The 18,171-nt window shown below is 41.1% G+C and overlaps 1 protein-coding gene and 1 non-coding gene across 13 annotated transcripts in view; both read left to right on the top strand.

Annotated features, from left to right (window-relative positions):
- Positions 1 to 18,171, top strand: part of ipo11 (importin 11) — a 548,937-nt gene that overhangs the window by 319,140 nt on the left and 211,626 nt on the right. For all 12 annotated transcript variants that reach the window (XM_078218342.1, XM_078218361.1, XM_078218371.1 and 9 more), the window contains 2 exons: positions 2,869 to 2,948; positions 13,824 to 13,904. In XM_078218342.1, coding sequence (XP_078074468.1) covers positions 2,869 to 2,948; positions 13,824 to 13,904 — 161 coding nt within the window. The remainder of the gene's footprint in view (positions 1 to 2,868; positions 2,949 to 13,823; positions 13,905 to 18,171) is intronic.
- LOC144501517 (U2 spliceosomal RNA) lies at positions 11,550 to 11,748 on the top strand. The gene has a single exon (XR_013499126.1). It is a non-coding gene; the product is annotated as a U2 spliceosomal RNA (small nuclear RNA).

The raw sequence follows: 18,171 nt of genomic DNA, 5'->3' as shown, positions 1-18,171 counted from the left end.
ATAAGGAGCGCAACATTATCATGTAGATACACTAAGCAGTTAGGAAGGCAAATAATATATTGTTCTTCATTGCAAGGGGATTTGGGTACAAGAATAAGCAATTGATACAATTGTACAGAGCTTTAGTTGAGATCACATTTGGAGTACTGTGTATAATTTTGATCATAGAACGAAATCATAGAAACCCTACAGTGCAGAAGGAGGCCATTCGGCCCATCGAGTCTGCGCCAACCACAATCCCACCCAGGCCCTACCCCCACATATTTACCCGCTAATCCCGCTAACCTACACATCTCAGGACTCTAAGGGGCAATTTTTAACCTGGCCAATCAACCTAACCCGCACATCTTTGGACTGTGGGAGGAAACCGGAGCACCCGGAGGAAACCCACGCAGACACGAGGAGAATGTGCAAACTCCACACAGATAGTGACCCGAGCCGGGATCTCCGTACCTAAAGAAGGATAAATTTGTTCTAGACGGAATTCCACAGGTTTACTAGACCAATTACTGGACTGAATGGGTTGTCCTTCGAGGTGAGAATGAGCAGAATGAGTTTGCGCACTCTAGAGTCTGGAAGAGTGCAAGCAGATTTCATTGAACATTATGATTTTGTGAGGGTTTTACAGGGTAGATGCTGAAAGGCTCTTTCTATTGGTTGAACAGTCTAAAACCAGGCATTGTAGACTTACACTATAGATGAAAAATTTCTTCACTAAGAATTGTGAATCTTTCACATTCTCAAATGGAGCGCCATAGATGGTCAATTGTTGGGTATTTTCGAGGCTGAGTTTGATAGATTTATGCACTCTAACAAGGGATTATAGGGATTAGACAGGAAAGTGAACTTGAGGTCAAGCTTCAACCATGATCTTATTGAATAGTGGAGCAAGTGCAAGTGCTCCTGTTCTTTATGTTCTTCAAGCTGACTTGCACTATTTGCTATTTTCATTTGTACTGACTTCAGAATATTCCAGTTTTGCACCCAGTTTAGACCATTATTTTGGTCTATATTCATTTTTCTCCCTGTTCTCCAGTCAGTTTATTTTCCCTGAAGTGTTTTCTTTTTATTGTGTGCTCTTAAAATGTGATATTATTGTTTGAAACTGATGTACAAACCCATATTTGGCGTTTGGCGGACGTATCCAAAGTAGTTTGAACATATTCAATCTTTTCTTTATATGATTTGTATGCCCAAGTTTCAAACTCTTGTTTCACTTTTATGACCATAATTTTTTTGAAGGGCTGCTCACTTGCACTAACCGAATTAGAGCACTCATGTCTATTAAAGAATAAATCAGTGAGCAACCTATGGAACCACTGTACACAGTAAAGATGCGGAACTCAGTTGCTGTCCGACTTGCCCTGCTGCTCAAAAAGCTTTGCTGTAATGCTAGCTGGAAAACTCAAGATTCAAATACAATGAAAGATTTAAAGTTTATCATTTACATGATAGATACCCACGAAACATACCAGAAAAAACGATGGCTTCTCCATTCTGCTGTAACTTTTTAATGGCATGTGAAGTCTTAATTACTGCCAATTTAGCATTAAAAATAATTTACAAGTCTCAATCCCTCAGGTTTTAACGACTGTTGGAGATAGATTTGCATATTTTAACTTTCCCTTTGTCTTAATTCTGTCTTCTCTTCTGTTTTACTTCCCTTCCTTTTCTTTCTTAGAACATCATGTTTTTTTTAATCCTTTCATAGAATGTGGATGTCACTGTTATGGCCAGAATTGTTACCCATCCCTAATTGCCTTTGAATTGTGTGGAGCACTGGGCCATTTTAGAGGGCAATTTAGTGGTAACCTCATGTAAACATAGGTCAGATTGGTAAGGACAGCAGGAAGGATCCTTAAAGGAAATTAGTGAACCTTGTGAAATTTTACAACAATCGATAGTTTTATGTCATCATCAGCTTTATATCCCAGATTTATTAATTGAATTTAAACTCTGCCAACCACTGTGGCGGATTTGAACCCGTGCTCTCAGACCATTAGCGTTGGCCTCTGGGTTACTAGTCCAGTGACATTACCACTTTCCATTGTCTCATCATGTCTGCCAGTTGCCTGGTAGAACAGAGCTTCAGTATTGCTGAAAGAGGACAAATACAAGAATGCCAGATTTCAAACTATCATGACAATTGATACTACAGGAGAAAAAGCTATTGATTGGTTGACTGGCCAAGGAGAGCAAAAATGTTTGACTTGATTGGGCAGCACTTGCTAAACAATGCTGAGTGTGAGAATAGCTAGTCTAACAAACCAATTGAAGATAATCAGTTGAACACACAACATGGCTCATTTACGCTTGCTAGAAATGACAAACGTTCATAATCAGGAACCTGGTCTGTGCAAACAAAAGCAATATGCATAAGCCTGTTATGTTTTTCAAATTACCCAGGAGCTTGTGGAGCCTAAAGTTCCCCATTGCTTTTTCTATGTCACACCTTGTCCAATCAGTGTTGCCATGCCAACCAAACAGCACCCCTTTTCTCCTGTATAACTGTTCCGATGGCTTGAAATTTGGCATTCCTGCATTAGTCTTGATGGGTGCAAAACGAAAATCTTCAGCAGCATGTCTCCCTTTTCAGTAATACATGTAAGTAACTGAAGGCCTTAAAATTTTTGTGCTTTCATTTCCATAACTTATTCAATTCCTTCACATACCTGACTGGATCTAACTTTCCTGTCACTGAAATAACTCCCCAAACTAGAAGAACAACAAATTTAGGGGCATTTACTCATTCCTTTACCTGGAATTAATTTCTAGTCAGTCAAAAGTATATATTAATTGTTAAATTAAAATGCTTTGTTGTACTCCCCTTTGCCTCTAATTTGTATTCTGTGTTTTGTTTAATTGCAGAGCTTGGTTCTGAAAATGTAAGGACTTGTTTCCAGATTATAAATGCTTACATTTTCTTGACCTCTTCAGAATTTTTACAGGTAATTATAATTTTTTTAAATTTTAAACTATTAAAGCTTTTTTTCCCACTATTAATACAATTTCAAGAACTAAATTGTTGCATGGAATGATCAGTTTTCAAATTTTTCCCTTGCACTATTACTGATATTTAATTCCGTAATTTTGCTCTGCTCGTTTGCTTTTTGAGCCAATTTCGTAAGAACGTAAGCAAGAACAGTGGTACACCATTCTGCCCTTCAAACCTGCTCCGTCATTTAATAAGATCATGGCTGATCTTCTACTTCAACACCAGCTTCCTGCACTATTCCTAAATCCTTTGATGTTTTAATATCAATCTCAGTCTTGAGACTGAGTCTCCACAGCCCTATTGGGCAGAGAATTCCAAAGATTCACCATCCTCTGAGTGAAGAAATGTTTTCTCATTTCAGCACTGAATGGCCTGCCTCTTATTCTGAGACTGTGTCCTCAGGTTCTATACCACCCCAGCCAGGGAAAACATCCTTCCTCCATCTACTCTGTCAAACCATTAACAATTTTTATGATTAAATGAGATCACCTCTTTTTCTTCTAAACTCCAGAGAATAAAGGCCCAGACTATTTACTCTTTCCAAGTAAGACATTCTCTCCATCTCCGGAATTAATTTGGTAAATCTTCGTGGACTCTCTCCATGGCAAGTATAAGTTTCCTTAGGTAAGGAGGCCAAAACTGCACGCATTACTCCAGGTGTGGTCTCACTAAGACACTATATGATTGCAGTAAAATAGCTTTATTCCTAAACTCATTTGCTGCCTTAATTACTTCCTGTACCTACATTTTAGCTTTCTGTGACTCAAACAAAGACATCAAGTCCCTTTGAAATTCAGCACATCCCTGCTTCACCATTTGGGCAGTGAAAAACATCCATGGCTAAACAAGGAGGTCAAGGACAATATAAAGACAAAAACTAAAGTATACCATATTGCAAAAGCCAGTGGCAGGCTGGAAGATTGGGAAACTTTCAAACATAAACAAAGGGATACTAAAAAAGTAAGAAAAAGAGCTAAGATAAATTACGAAAGAAAACTAGTGCAAAATATCAAGAAGGATAGCAAAAGCTTCTCTAGGTATATAAAAGGGAAAAGAGTCGCTAGGGTAAATGTTGGTCCCTTGGAAGATGAAACCGGAGAGTTAACAGTGGGGAACACTGAAATGGCAGAGATGCTAACTCAATACTTTGCCTCAGTTTTCACGGTGGAGGACACGAGTACCATTCCTATAGGAACGGGCAAGTCAGAGGTCTTAGAAAGGGTAGAACTTAGAACAGTCAACATTGATAGGGAAAAGGTACTCAGCAAACTGGAGATTGAGGGCAGATAAGTCACCCAGGCCTGATGGCCTACATCCTAGGGTATTAAAACAAGTGGTGCCGGAGATAGTGGATCCATTGGTTATAATATTCTAAAATTCCCTGGACTCAGGAAAGGTTCCAATGGATTAGAAAAATGCTAATGTAACGCCCTTATTCAAAAAGGGAGGGAGGCAAAATGTGGGAAATCACAGACCAGTTAGTTTAACATCTGTTGTTGGGAAAGTGTTACAATCAATTATCAAAGAAGAAATATCAGGACATTTGGAAAGGCAAAACACTATCCATCAGAGTCAGCATGTTTTTTGAAAGGCAAATCATGTTTGACTAATATGCCAGAGTTCTTTGAGGATGTAACAAGCAAAGTGGATAATGGGCATCCTGTAGATGTAGTATATCTGGACTTCCAGAAGGCGTTTGATAAGATGCCACACAAAAGGTTAATTCACAAGGTTAGATCACATGGGGTTAGGGGTAATTTATTAACTTGGATAGGCAATTGGCTGATGTACGGAAGACAGAGTCGGGATAAATATTTTTTCCTGTATAGCAAGAAATAACTAGTGGGGTGCCACAGTGTTTGGTCCCTGGGCCCCAGCCATTTAAACTATATTAATGACTTAGATACAGGGCTAGAAGGCTCTATAGCCAGATTTACAGATGACAGTGGGTTTCCTCCGGGTGCTCCGGTTTCCTCCCACAGTCCAAAGATGTGCGGGTTAGGTTGATTGGCCAGGTTAAAAAAATTGCCCCTTAGAGTCCTGGGATGCGTAGGTTAGAGGGATTAGCGGGTAAAATATGTGGGGGTAGGGCCTGGGTGGGATTGTGGTCGGTGCAGACTCGATGGGCCGAATGGCCTCCTTCTGCACTGTATGATTTCTATTCTATGACACAAAAATAGTAAGTTGCAATGAAGAAATAAGAATCTTACAAATGAATATAGTTAGGTTAGGAGAGTGGGCCAAAATGTGGCAGATGGAGTTTAATGTGGAGAAGTGTGAGGTCTTGCATTTGGTTGCAAAAATGGGAAGGCGACTTATTATCTAAATGGAGAGAGACTTCGGGGTGCTCCAGTACAGAGGGATCTGGGTGCCCTCGTTCATGAGTCATAGAAAATTAGCATGCAGGTACAGCAGATAATAAAGAAAGCGAATGGAATTTTAGCATTTATAACCAAAGGAATAAAACATAAAGCTAAAGAAACATTGTTGCAACCATACAAGGCATTGATGAGGCTGCACCTGGAGTATTGTGCACAGTTTTGGTCCCCATATTTGAGGAAAGATGTAGTGGCATTGAAGGCAGTTCAAAGGAGGTTCACTAGATTGATTCCAGAGATGAGGGGTTTGTCGTGTGAAGAGAGATTGAACAGTTTAGGCCTATACTCTCTGGAATTTAGAAAAATGAGGGGAGATCAAATTGAGGTATACAAGATGATAAAAGGTATGGATAAAGTAGACGTGGAGCGGATGCTTCCTCTTGTGGGGCATTGTAGGATGAGAGGTCATAGTCTTAGGATAAGGGGTAGCAAATTTAAAACAGAGTTGAGGAGAAGCTACTTCTCCCAAAGGGTTGCGAATCTGTGGAATTTGCTACCCCAAAGTGTGGTGGATGCTGGGACAGTGAGTAAATTTAAGGAGGAGTTAGACAGATTTTTAATTGGTAATGGATTGAAAGGTTATGGGGAGAAGGCAGGAAAATGAGTATGAGGAGCACATCAGCCATGATCGAATGGTCTAATTCTGCTCCTATATCTTATGAACTTAAAAAATACTCTGCATTTCTGGTTTCCGACTTGAGGATAAGCTCCTATTTCTCCACATTATATTCCATCTGCCAAATTTCTGCCTAACCTCTCTAAATCCCTTTGAAGTATCTTTGCATCCTCCCCACAACTCTCATTTCCACCTAGTTTGGTGTCATCTGCAAACTTGGGGATATTACATTTAATCTCCTTATACAAATCACAGAACAAAGAACAATACAGCACAGGAACAGGCCCTTCGGCCCTCCAAGCCCGCGCTGCTCCCTGGTCCAAACTAGACCATTCTTTTGTATCCCTCCATTCCCACTCCGTTCATATGGCTGTCTAGATAAGTCTTAAATGTTCCCAGTGTGTCCGCCCCCACCACCTTGCCTGGCAGCGCATTCCAGGCCCCCACCACCCTCTGTGTAAAATATGTCCGTCTGATATCTGTGTTAAACCTCCCCCCCTTCACCTTGAACCTATGACCCCTCGTCAACGTCACCACCGACCTGGGGAAAAGCTTCACCCTATCTATGCCTTTCATAATTTTATACACCTCTATTAAGTCTCCCCTCATCCTCCGTCTTTCCAGGGAGAACAACCCCAGTTTACCCAATCTCTCCTCATAACTAAGCCCCTCCATACCAGGTAACATCCTGGTAAACTCTCTCCAAAGCCTCCACGTCCTTCTGGTAGTGTGGCGACCAGAACTGGGCGCAGTATTCCAGATGCGGCCGAACCAACGTTCTATACATCTGCAACATCAGACCCCAACTTTTATACTCTATGCCCCGTCCTATAAAGGCAAGCATGCCATATGCCTTCTTCACCGCCTTCTCCACCTGTGATAGAGATTTTTGCTAATAGTTGGGGCTCAAGCACTGATCCTTGTGGTAGACCAGTCATCACAGTCAGCCTAACCCCACACCTTTTCCCAGCTTCCTGTCCTTCCTGAATGTCATGTACCGTTGAATGTTCAGGTCCCAGCTTTGGTTTCCTTGTAGCTAACAGGGAACAGAGAGTTAGCATAATTTTTTTTTGTGGTTAAGAAGATATAACGATTGGTGTGCCACAGGGATCAATGCTGGGCCCTCAACATTTTAATTTAAACTTGTACAAATGACTTGGATGAAAGGATCAAAGGTAGTGTTTGCTGACAATACAAAGAAAGGTGGAAAGTAAATTGTGAAGTGGACATAAGGAGGTTACAAAGGGACGTAGATAGGTTGAATGAGTGGACAAAGACCTGGCAGATGGAGCATAATGTGGGAAAATGTGAAATGGTCCATTTTGGCAGGTAGAATAAAAATAGCTTATTATCTGTGGTGGGTAAGTTGTTGGAAGGTCTTTTGGGAGACGGGATCTACAGGCATTTACAGACGCAAGGCCAGATTATGGACAGTCAGCATGGCTTTGTGGGTGGAAAATCATGTCTCACAAATTTGATTGAGTTTTTTGAAGGGGTAACCAAGAAGGTAGATGAGGGCAGTGCCGTTGATGTTGTCTGCATGGACTTTAGCAAGGCCTTTGACAAGGTACCGCATGGTAGGTTGTTGCATAAGGTTAAATCTCTCGGGATCCAGGGTGAGGTAGCTAAATGGATACAAAATTGGCTTGATGTCAGGAGACAGAGGGTGGTTGTAGAGGGTTGTTTTCCAAACTGGAGGCCTGTGACCAGTGGTGTGCCTCAGGGATCAGTGCTGAATCCACTGTTGTTTGTCATTTATATTAATGATTTGGATAAGAATATAGGAGGCATGGTTAGTAAGTTTGCAGATGACACCAAGATTGGTGGCATAGTGGACAGGGAAGAAGGTTATCTCGAATTGCAACAGGATCTTGATCAATTGGGCCAGTGGTCTGAAGAATGGCAGATGGAGTTTAATTTAGATAAATGCGAGGTGATGCATTTTCGTAGATCAAACCAGGGCAGGACTTACTCAGTTAATGGTAGGGCATGGGGAGTTGCAGAACAAAGAGATCTAGGGATACAGGTTCATAGCTCCTTGAAAGTGGAGTCACAAGCGGACAGAGTGTTGAAGAAGGCATTCAGCATGCTTGGTTTCATTGGACAGAACATTGAATACAGGAGTTGGGACATCTTGTTGAAGTTGTACAAGACGTTGGTAAGGCCACACTTGGTATAATGTGTACAGTTCTGGTCACCCTATTATAGAAAAGGTATTATTAAATTAGAAAGAGTGCAGAAGAGATTTACTAGGATGCTACCGGGACTTGGTGGTTTGAGTTATAAGGAGTGGCTGGATAGACCGGGACTTTTTTCTCTGGAGTGTACGAGGCTGGGGGGTGACCTTATAGAGGTCTATAAAATAATGAGGGGCATTGATCAGCTAGATAGTCAATATATTTTCCCAAAGGGAGGGGAATCTAAAACTAGAGGGCATAGATTTAAGGGGAGAGGGGAGAGATACAGAAGGATTTTTTCTCACACAGGGTGGTGAGTGTCTGGAACAAGCTGTCAGAGGTGGTAGTAGAGGCGGGTACAATTTTGTATTTTAAAAAGCGTTTAGACAGTTACATGGGTAAGATGAGTATAGAGGGATATGGGCCAATCCTGGCAATTGGGACTAGCTTAGGGGTTTATATTTTTAAAAAAGGGCGGCATGGACAAGTTGGGCAGGCCAGTTTCTATGCTACAATCCTCTATGACTCTCTATCTAAATGGTGAGATATTGCAGAGCTCTGAGATTCAAAGAATTCTGAGTTTCCTAGTGCATGAATCACAAAAGACTACTGTGCAGGTACAGCAAGTAATTAGGAAAGTTAATGAACTGTTATTGTTTATTGTAATTGTATTTCAAAAGTAATCTTCAATGTGGGCTACTGGACAGATGTTAAAGCAGCTAACTGAGCTATGCAGCTCAGCAAGGCAATAGCGAGGCCTGGATAGAGTGGACATGGACAGGATGTTTCCATTAGTAGGGTAAACTAGAACCAGAGGGCACAACCTCACGCTAAAGGGACGATCCTTTAAAACAGAGAAAAGGAGGAATTTCTTCTGCCAGAGAGTGGTGAATTTGTGGAACTCTTTGCCGCAGAAGGCTATGGAGACCAGGTTTATTGAGTGTCTTTAAGACAGAGATAGATGGGTTCTTGATTAATAAGGGGATCAGGGGTTATGGGGAAAAGGCAGGAGAATGGGGATAAGAAAAATATCAGCCATGATTGAATGGCGGGGCAGACCCGATGGGCCGAATGGCCTAATTCTGCTCCTATGTCTTATGATCTAATATTAACTTGGAACTTATGTCACAAGTAGGCTTACATTAACATTACAATGAAGTTACTTTGAAAATCTCCTAGTTGCCACGCTCTGGCACCTATTAGAATATACTGAGGAAAGATTTAGCATGGCCAATGCACCTAACCAGCACATCTTTCGGACTGTGGGAGGAAACCAGAACACCCGGAGGAAACCCAGGCAGCCATAGGGAAAACGCGCAGACTCCGCACAGACCGTGACCCAAGCCAGGAATCGAACCCCGGTCCCTGGCGCTGTGAGGTGGCAATGCTAACTAACCATTGTGCCACCATGTCCAATAAAGATAATTATTTACAAGCCAATGGAATGTGTGGTGTGTATATATCGAATGTTACTAATTTGGACACAACAGGACCTCAACCTGTAACTTTTGTTGATTCAAGAAAACAATGCATTTTTGGTCCACTCCCTAAAATGTTACTGACTTTGCAATTGCACATTAAACACAGCAGCCATATTTTCACATCTTTATCAAAATGTGCTTATTTTGAAATACTTGAATTTGATCACATGGGCACAAATGTGGGGAGTTGTCTATTTCTGCATAACTTTAGTTACTTTTGTTACTGCTTTATATATATCAATTACATCAACGGTGCATGTACCATCGAATCATTGAAACTCTACAGTGCAGAAAGAGGCCATCCGGACCATCGAGTCTGCACTGATGCTCCAAAAGAGCATTTCATCCAGGCCCTCCCTTCCACCCCTCCACCCTATCCCTGTATGTAACCCCATCATTTACCATGGCTAATCTACCTAACCTACATCTTTAGATACTAAGGGGCAATTTAGCAAGATTAATCCACTTAACCTGCACATCTTTGGACTGTGGGAGGAAACAAAAGGAAACCCATGCAGGCGTAGGGAGAATGTGCAAACTTCACAGTCACCGAAGGCCGGAATCAAATCCAGATCCCTGGCACTGTGAGGCAGTGCTAACCACTGTGCCGCCCCGATTTTTGATCATTTCAATAATTTGAATAAATCCAGTAATATGTGATTTAACATTCTTGATAAGATCATCTGAGAAGATTGATAAGTGGCAAACTTCATTCACTCCCAGCGCTCACTAATGATTGCCCAGTAAATATATCGGTCCAAATGTGGGATAACATATTGTTTCAGGAAATGTTATCAAAAAATGTACTTTTGATTTTTTGATGAACAAAACTGATGAAGTACTCAGTAGGTCAGCCATCTGTGGGGAGTCAAATTGAGTTAATGTTTCAGGGCAATGGCTTTTTGCAGTATTTTGACGTGGCATTAAGGTGTTTCTTAATATGGCCTCCTTTTTTGTACAATTGGCACAACCATCATTATCCCCTTTGTTAGAGGGAAATAATGAATATGGTTTATTACAATAATTTCTCAGGGTGAAATCAAGTATAGGTTATTAAGGGATCTCCATAAAGATTAAAAGTCTCATCACAAGGGAATAGGGAATCTATGTTAAACTGTTAGAAAGTTTAAGTAACTTCTATGATCAGGAGAAAAGAACATTTTGATATAAACAAAGGTTACTTATCTGGGTGAACAGCTAGCTAATGTGCCTGGAGACCTCTGCCATACTTAGATGGCCTGACAAAGTTAACAGTGCAAGGTAGCCTGGTAGCCACAAATATTAGGGAAGAGACTGCAAGGAGCCGAAGAGAGATAAGAAAAGCAGATAGTTCTTGGGGCAGTAGACACCCTGCCTTGTGAACATCCACAAATTATTCAATGTAAAACCTGAAACCAGACAGTGTTGGAATGCAAATAATACCTTGCCTATGTGACTTACGATGTATAAATATTGCTGGGTAGAGTCCCCCAGAGACCCTTCTCTGAGGTTGTGCTCTCCCAATGCATTGGCTAATAAATAACCATTCTGTACTGGGTCTCCTGAGATTATTTCATATGATTATCTGCTCCACAACTTCATTTTTTAATAATCTTTATACTCCTGGATAGCATGGTTGCTATTGGTTGGGGGGCTACTTGGAGATACTTCCAGTCAATGATGGCATTTAGAAGGCGAATTAACTCTCGGGCATAAATGTTTGGTTTTTTAACTATTTTCCATGAACAAATTTTCAAAATATGAGGGAATAATTTGAATAAAATGTGTTATCTCTAGACATTTATTTCTTCTTTAAACATCAAAATAAAATCCAAGCAACATTGACATTTATTGAATCTTCTCCAGTTAGCTTGTGCTCCATTCCAATAGTTAGGGCAGAATTTAAAATGTCAGCTGTAAAACTAAGCTTCTCGGCCTTTTGGCTAAGATCAAGTGTAGTATCGACATGCTGTGCTTGGTTGAAGTCATTAGGTTACATTTTAGCTTCATTTGAAGCAATTTCTAAAAGCAGCATCTCAGCCTTTTGGCTAAGATGCAAATGAGATCAAGCCTTGGAGGAGGAGCTATGCCTACTCCAATCAGCTTGGATCATGTAGATCAAGCCCAAGACAGGAGGTGAGAGCCCTGTCTTGTCAGCTTGGATCGGGAATGTCTCAACTTGTTGAGACTCTGAATTGGACTTTGATTGAATTGGAATAAAAATACAAAAAAAAACTAAGCTTCTCATACTAGTCTTTAACTTGTTACAACCATTAGCATAATAGACATCTGTACTTAGTAACCTTTTACAAAGTAACGTTCACTTTTTGGCTTCATGAATAGAAACAAATTTATACCAAAAAGTGGATTTTAGCATTAAAATGCATAACCATACTGAGGCAACAAAGTTTAGTAAATTTAGGTTTTGACACTGAGTTAGTTTTTAGAACTTTCCTCAAAACTGAATCACTAATGCAATTTTTGGTGCCACTTCAGTTCACTGCATTATCTTTGAGGATCAATTAGAACATAGAACATAGAACAGTACAGCACAGAACAGGCCCTTCGGCCCACGATGTTGTGCCGAGCTTTATCTGAAACCAAGATCAAGCTATCCCACTCCCTATCATCCTGGTGTGCTCCATGTGCCTATCCAATAACCGCTTAAATGTTTCTAAAGTGTCTGACTCCACTATCACTGCAGGCAGTCCATTCCACACCCCAACCACTCTCTGCGTAAAGAACCTACCTCTGATATCCGTCCTGTATCTCCCACCACGAACCCTATAGGTATGCCCCCTTGTAATAGCTCCATCCACCCGAGGAAATAGTCTTTGAACGTTCACTCTATCTATCCCCTTCATCATTTTATACACCTCTATTAAGTCTCCCCTCAGCCTCCTCCGCTCCAGAGAGAACAGCCCTAGCTCCCTCAACCTTTCCTCATATGACCTACCCTCCAAACCAGGCAGCATCCTGGTAAATCTCCTCTGCACTCCTTCCAGCGCTTCCACATCCTTCCTATAGTGAGGTGACCAGAACTGCACACAATATTCCAAATGTGGTCTCACCAAGGTCCTGTACAGTTGCAGCATAACCCCACGGCTCTTAAACTCCAACCCCCTGTTAATAAAAGCTAACACACTATAGGCCTTCTTCACAGCTCTATCCACTTGAGTGGCAACCTTTAGAGATCTGTGGATATGGACCCCAAGATCTCTCTGTTCCTCCACAGTCTTCAGAACCCTACCTTTGACCCTGTAATCCACATTTAAATTAGTCCTACCAAAATGAATCACCTCACATTTATCAGGGTTAAACTCCATTTGCCATTTTTCAGCCCAGCTTTGCATCCTATCTATGTCTCTTTGCAGCCTACAACAGCCCTCCACCTCATCCACTACTCCACCAATCTTGGTGTCATCAGCAAATTTACTGATCCACCCTTCAGCCCGCTCCTCTAAGTCATTAATAAAAATCACAAAGAGCAGAGGACCAAGCACTGATCCCTGCGGCACACCGCTAGCAACCTGCCTCCAATCCGAAAATTTTCCATCGACCACCACCCTCTGTCTTCGGTCAGACAGCCAGTTACCTATCCAATCGGCCAACTTTCCCTCTATCCCACACCTCCTCACTTTCATCATAAGCCGACCATGGGGGACCTTATCAAACGCCTTACTAAAATCCATGTATATGACATCAACTGCCCTACCTTCATCAACACACTTAGTTACCTCCTCAAAAAATTCTATCAAATTTGTGAGGCACGACTTGCCCTTCACGAATCCGTGCTGACTATCTCGGATTAATCCGCATCTTTCTAAATGGTCGTAAATCCCATCCCTAAGGACCCTTTCCATCAATTTACCAACCACCGAAGTAAGACTAACCGGTCTATAATTACCAGGGTCATTTCTATTCCCTTTCTTAAACAGAGGAACAACATTCGCCATTCTCCAGTCCTCTGGCACCATCCCCGTGGACAGCGAGGACCCAAAGATCAACGCCAAAGGCTCTGCAATCTCATCCCTTGCCTCCCAAAGAATCCTAGCATACATTTCATCAATTATATTCTCTTCACTGACATATCCATTTCTGTTGACTTTTGGATACAAAATTACACCGTGTGGCTGCTGGAATATGTCATTAACTTATTTTATAGTTTGATGTGAGCATGAAAATCATTTCTTGCAGAATTTTGCAGCTGGTCTGTGCCAATCCTTTTGTGAACTGATGCAAGATATCACCACTGAAGGACAAGTTCAAGTTCTTAAGGTACTGGTTTTATCGCTTGTTAATGTTACGAAAGCTTTCATCCATGCTTATTTTTACAGAAGAGGATTGTTGATTTGAATGTACCATGCAGAAACCTAAATTCCGTTAATATATGTTACATATGTGTATGTATAATATATATCCTGATTCCCAGTATTTCAACCTATCTTGAGTAGTGACCTTTGTGGCACCTTATCAAATGCAGCCTGATAATTCAGATGTCTAGCATCGACAGGTTCTTCCTTAATTCTCTGTCGTGCTGCATTCTGGATGCACTGCTCTCTCTCTCTCTCTTTCTCCCCTCCCCCAATCTCTCCCTCTTGCACTGCTTTATGGATTCACCTTGTTTAAAATATTAGTTAAAAACGTTATAAAGTATTAGACCTATCTAGACCTCTCGATAGGGTACTGTGTACAGCTCGAATTGTGACATAGGAAGGATATGATCACATTAGAAAGACATGGGGAGAAAATTATAAGGATGCTGCCAGGGATGGAAAATTTTAACAATATGGGGAGTTTGGATAGGCTGAGAGTGCTTTCTGTGGATCAGAGGAGACTGATGGTATTTAACCGATCTGTATTAAATTATCAGATACCTAGTTAAAGTCGGTAGGAAGGACTTATTTCTGTTAGCAGAAGGGTAAATAATCAAGATTTAAAGTAATTGGTAGAAGGATTAGAGGAGAGTTGAGGAGAAAGTTTTTCACCTAGAGGGCAGTAGATGTTTAGAAGTCACAGCTTGATAGGATTGGAAAGGCAGAATCCATCACCCACCCATGCATACGCCTTATTTCTCACACTCTCACCCAAGCAACCTTGTTCTGTGGCCACCTCATGCTGATTACCAGATGGGAAACCGATCACTGGCATGACACTGTAGAGATAACATTCCAGGTTTCCTACACTTTTAACAAATCCCTCAATTTTCAGCATGTGAGATAAGTTAAAACCCCAAGCCTTGGAGAGCTGATATAAGATAGACATAAACACACAAAAGAGACTGAAATGGTGAGATGGTGGAAAATGAGTAGTTTCAAGGGAAAAGAAGAGTTTTTTTCTTTTACACTTGTCTTGGTGTAGCACTAAAGAAGGTCAGTAAAACCATATGAAGTTCAGGAGCATAGAGCATGAATGTAGCAACTGCATCAAGAATAATGTGAAATAATTATTTTAATCTCCACCTCTATTCCTGTGCCAACCAGATAATTTGTCGAGGGTTTTGGATCTGTTAAACGAAGTATATATTATTATTTGTGAGTGATGTATGTTATTTGAGCTTTTGCGTTTAAAATCTATGTTTAACTGCATTAGGCTCTGTTCTCTACTGAAATGATTACTTTAAAAATAAATTACCATTTTTATTCCCAAGCACCTGTTATCAATTTATGTCCAGTTTAATTTTTCTTCATTTAAAATCTGCTTTGTGCGGCACACAATTTGTTGCAACACAAATAAACTGAATGAAATAGAGTTTGAGCCACAATTAAGAAACTTGAAAGTTGTGGTGTCTATGTTTCAAATTGCAGTGGATATACAAATCCCTTCTATACTGTGGTAAACCTATCTTCTCTATGCTAATACTATTTACTTCTCTCATTGTCATGAATAACTGCTGTGCAAAACAGCTTACAATTATTTAGCACCTTTAATATGGTAAAGCTCCTTGTAAATGTTTGCTAAGAGTGGAATTAGTCATCATAGTTATTAGTTCTGAGCTGACAATGGCTGTTGGTATTTTTCTCCCTGGAATGGAGTATTCTCAATTTATGCTAAAACGAAACAAAGATTTTAGCCTTTTGTAGGCTTCAGAAAATTATTTTTGAGCGCTGATGATCAGTTGAACTAATGTTCCTAATGCACTTGTCATCTTTTGCTGATGGTCCCAAGTGACATTCAAGAACTCTGATTGTGCACAACGAGACTCCTTTTCTTGCTCTTCCCCCCCCCCCCCCCCCCTTAAAGAAAAACGTCCCTCTGAGTTGCATCTTTCATTATTTTCTGTCTACTGACTTATTGGGCAGAATTTACTGACCCCAACCGGCAGCGAGATTTTCTGGTCCTGCCAAAGGCAGTGAACTTTAGAATACCTGGCTGCATTTTACAGCCCCGCCCCTGCATCACATGGCCATAAAATTCCACCCATTATGTCCTGTCTCAAACAAAACTCCCTTATCACCTGCAATCTTAGAGTAACCTTCAGTTCATGTTGCAACTCTTTTTTAAGATAAAATAAACTATTGATTTGGCTTCATTGCATCGCCAAAGGTATACAGATGACCTTAGTTTGGCAGTATCCCCTATAGAAATGAATAGGGCTACTTCATTGAATTTCTGATTTTTGCATTTCGTGAAAAGTGACCCAAGTAATTGGAGGTCTTTGTGGTTATAACTGTTAATTACTTTTCAGATGCTGTGTTAAATAAACATTTTTTGATACAATGTTCATGTGATTGCAATTAAACATTTCTTCCCCTTTACAAATTGGGCACTGCACATCAGAATCTCTACACTATTCAGGTAAAGCACCGGAGGAGGATAGTAGTAATTCAAAGTAAAGGTGCCCAATAGTTTATGTTAAGCTGGATATCCTACTGCACCACTGTGAGATTTTCATTTTCCACAGCAACCATCCTGATCGCTGACCAAGACTGCAAGCTTGATGGCTATTTGCACCATTTTGTGGATAGTTTTATACAGTACACTATGCCAGTATGGTTGGGACTAGCCAAAGTCATCTTAATCAGCACTGTTAAAACTGGCAGAGAGCAAATACATTCAGATTCAAATCCAGATTCACGCTTAAAAAGAAAGTGTACTGAACTCATCGTACCAAATGTACAGTTACCGTCAAATATGGAAATAATCAGTGTGACATTTGAAAAATAAAAGTTTTAATTGCTTTTTAGATATCTTCAGTTTTAATTTATGAGTGAACTTTAATGAACATAGTACAGCGTTTTTTCCTGGAAATAATTGACTTAATTAACATTTCTTTTCAAAATCAGCTGTAGGTGACGTGGAATTCACTGATTAAAACCAATTAATCAATGAGTGAACAGAGTTCAAACTTTTTTAACACCAGATCAAGCATTTTAACAGCTTCAATTTATATTCAATTGTGGCAATGTCTTCCTTCTTTATTCACAAAACTCTAATTTGCTAATTTTTAACATTTCAGCACTTTCTGTCTATCAAATAACCTGAATAATCTAGAGCAATTTCCAGTGTATCTGAAGATATTGAACCTTTGCCTACCCTCATGCATATATTAGCAATTATGATGTTTAAAGTTTATTATTCATTAGCCATAAGTAGGTTTACATTAACACTGCAGTGAAGTTACTGTGAAAATCCCCTAGTCGCCATACTCCGATGCCTGTTTGGGTACACTGAAGGAGAATTTAGCATGGCCAATGCACCTAACCTGCATGTCTTTCAGACTTGAATTTATGATCAGGAGTTTAGTACCTGAAGAATCACAGGTACAGGCTTGTACTCCATCACGTTGTGGGACAGTACATGAAGGCTGAAATTTTCTGGCCTTTCATGCTAGCAGGATCATCTTATTCCTCCGCCTGATTCCGTGGGGTTCACAGAGCGGCATGCGCGCCATCCATAACCCCCCCTGCACCCAAGGCATACTGGCGATAACAGCGAAGCCTGCAGCCCGAGCCTCTTGTTGGGCCTGGCCCAGCTTGAAATGGATTTAGTGGAATGCTCGAGCATGCAGGATATCTGTAACCTCCCGGATACACTAGAAGTTCAGAGCTGCCATAACCTTCATGGCCACTGAGAGCGGTGTCCTCCTTGCCCATGAGATGCCAGGTCCATGAGGACATGGCACAGGTGCTGCACCTTCTCCCTGCTCAGGCAGAATCTTTGGCGGCACAGTGTCCGGCAGCTCATTATAGGACATGCGTGTCCTGTGCAGCTGAGGTCTCTGTCTCCGTCATCTTCTGGCCCCATCTGCAGGCCGATGGACGGCTGGCTCCTGAGCCTGCCCCTGACGCTGTTGTTCTGGTGCAGCTGTAGCCTCCCTTCACATGATGCAGCACGATGCCTTCTGCACTCCCAGTGCAATTGCATGATCTCTGGTCTATGGCATGGGGCTGTCCCTCCTGTTGGCCAGCCCTACCCAGGTACAGATCCCGATACCACAGGCCATTGGTGGCAGCATGTGACAGACTGGGCTCAGATCTCTGGCGCTTATGTGGAGCATGAGGATGGCTGTGAGAAAGGCCTTCTTCAGAACCCATGCAACATA

This window comes from Mustelus asterias, chromosome 1 (assembly GCF_964213995.1).
Source record: "Mustelus asterias chromosome 1, sMusAst1.hap1.1, whole genome shotgun sequence".
NCBI classification, from domain to species: domain Eukaryota; kingdom Metazoa; phylum Chordata; class Chondrichthyes; order Carcharhiniformes; family Triakidae; genus Mustelus; species Mustelus asterias.
Note: the sequence above shows the minus strand (reverse complement) of the source record. Positions and strands in the feature narration are given on the sequence as shown.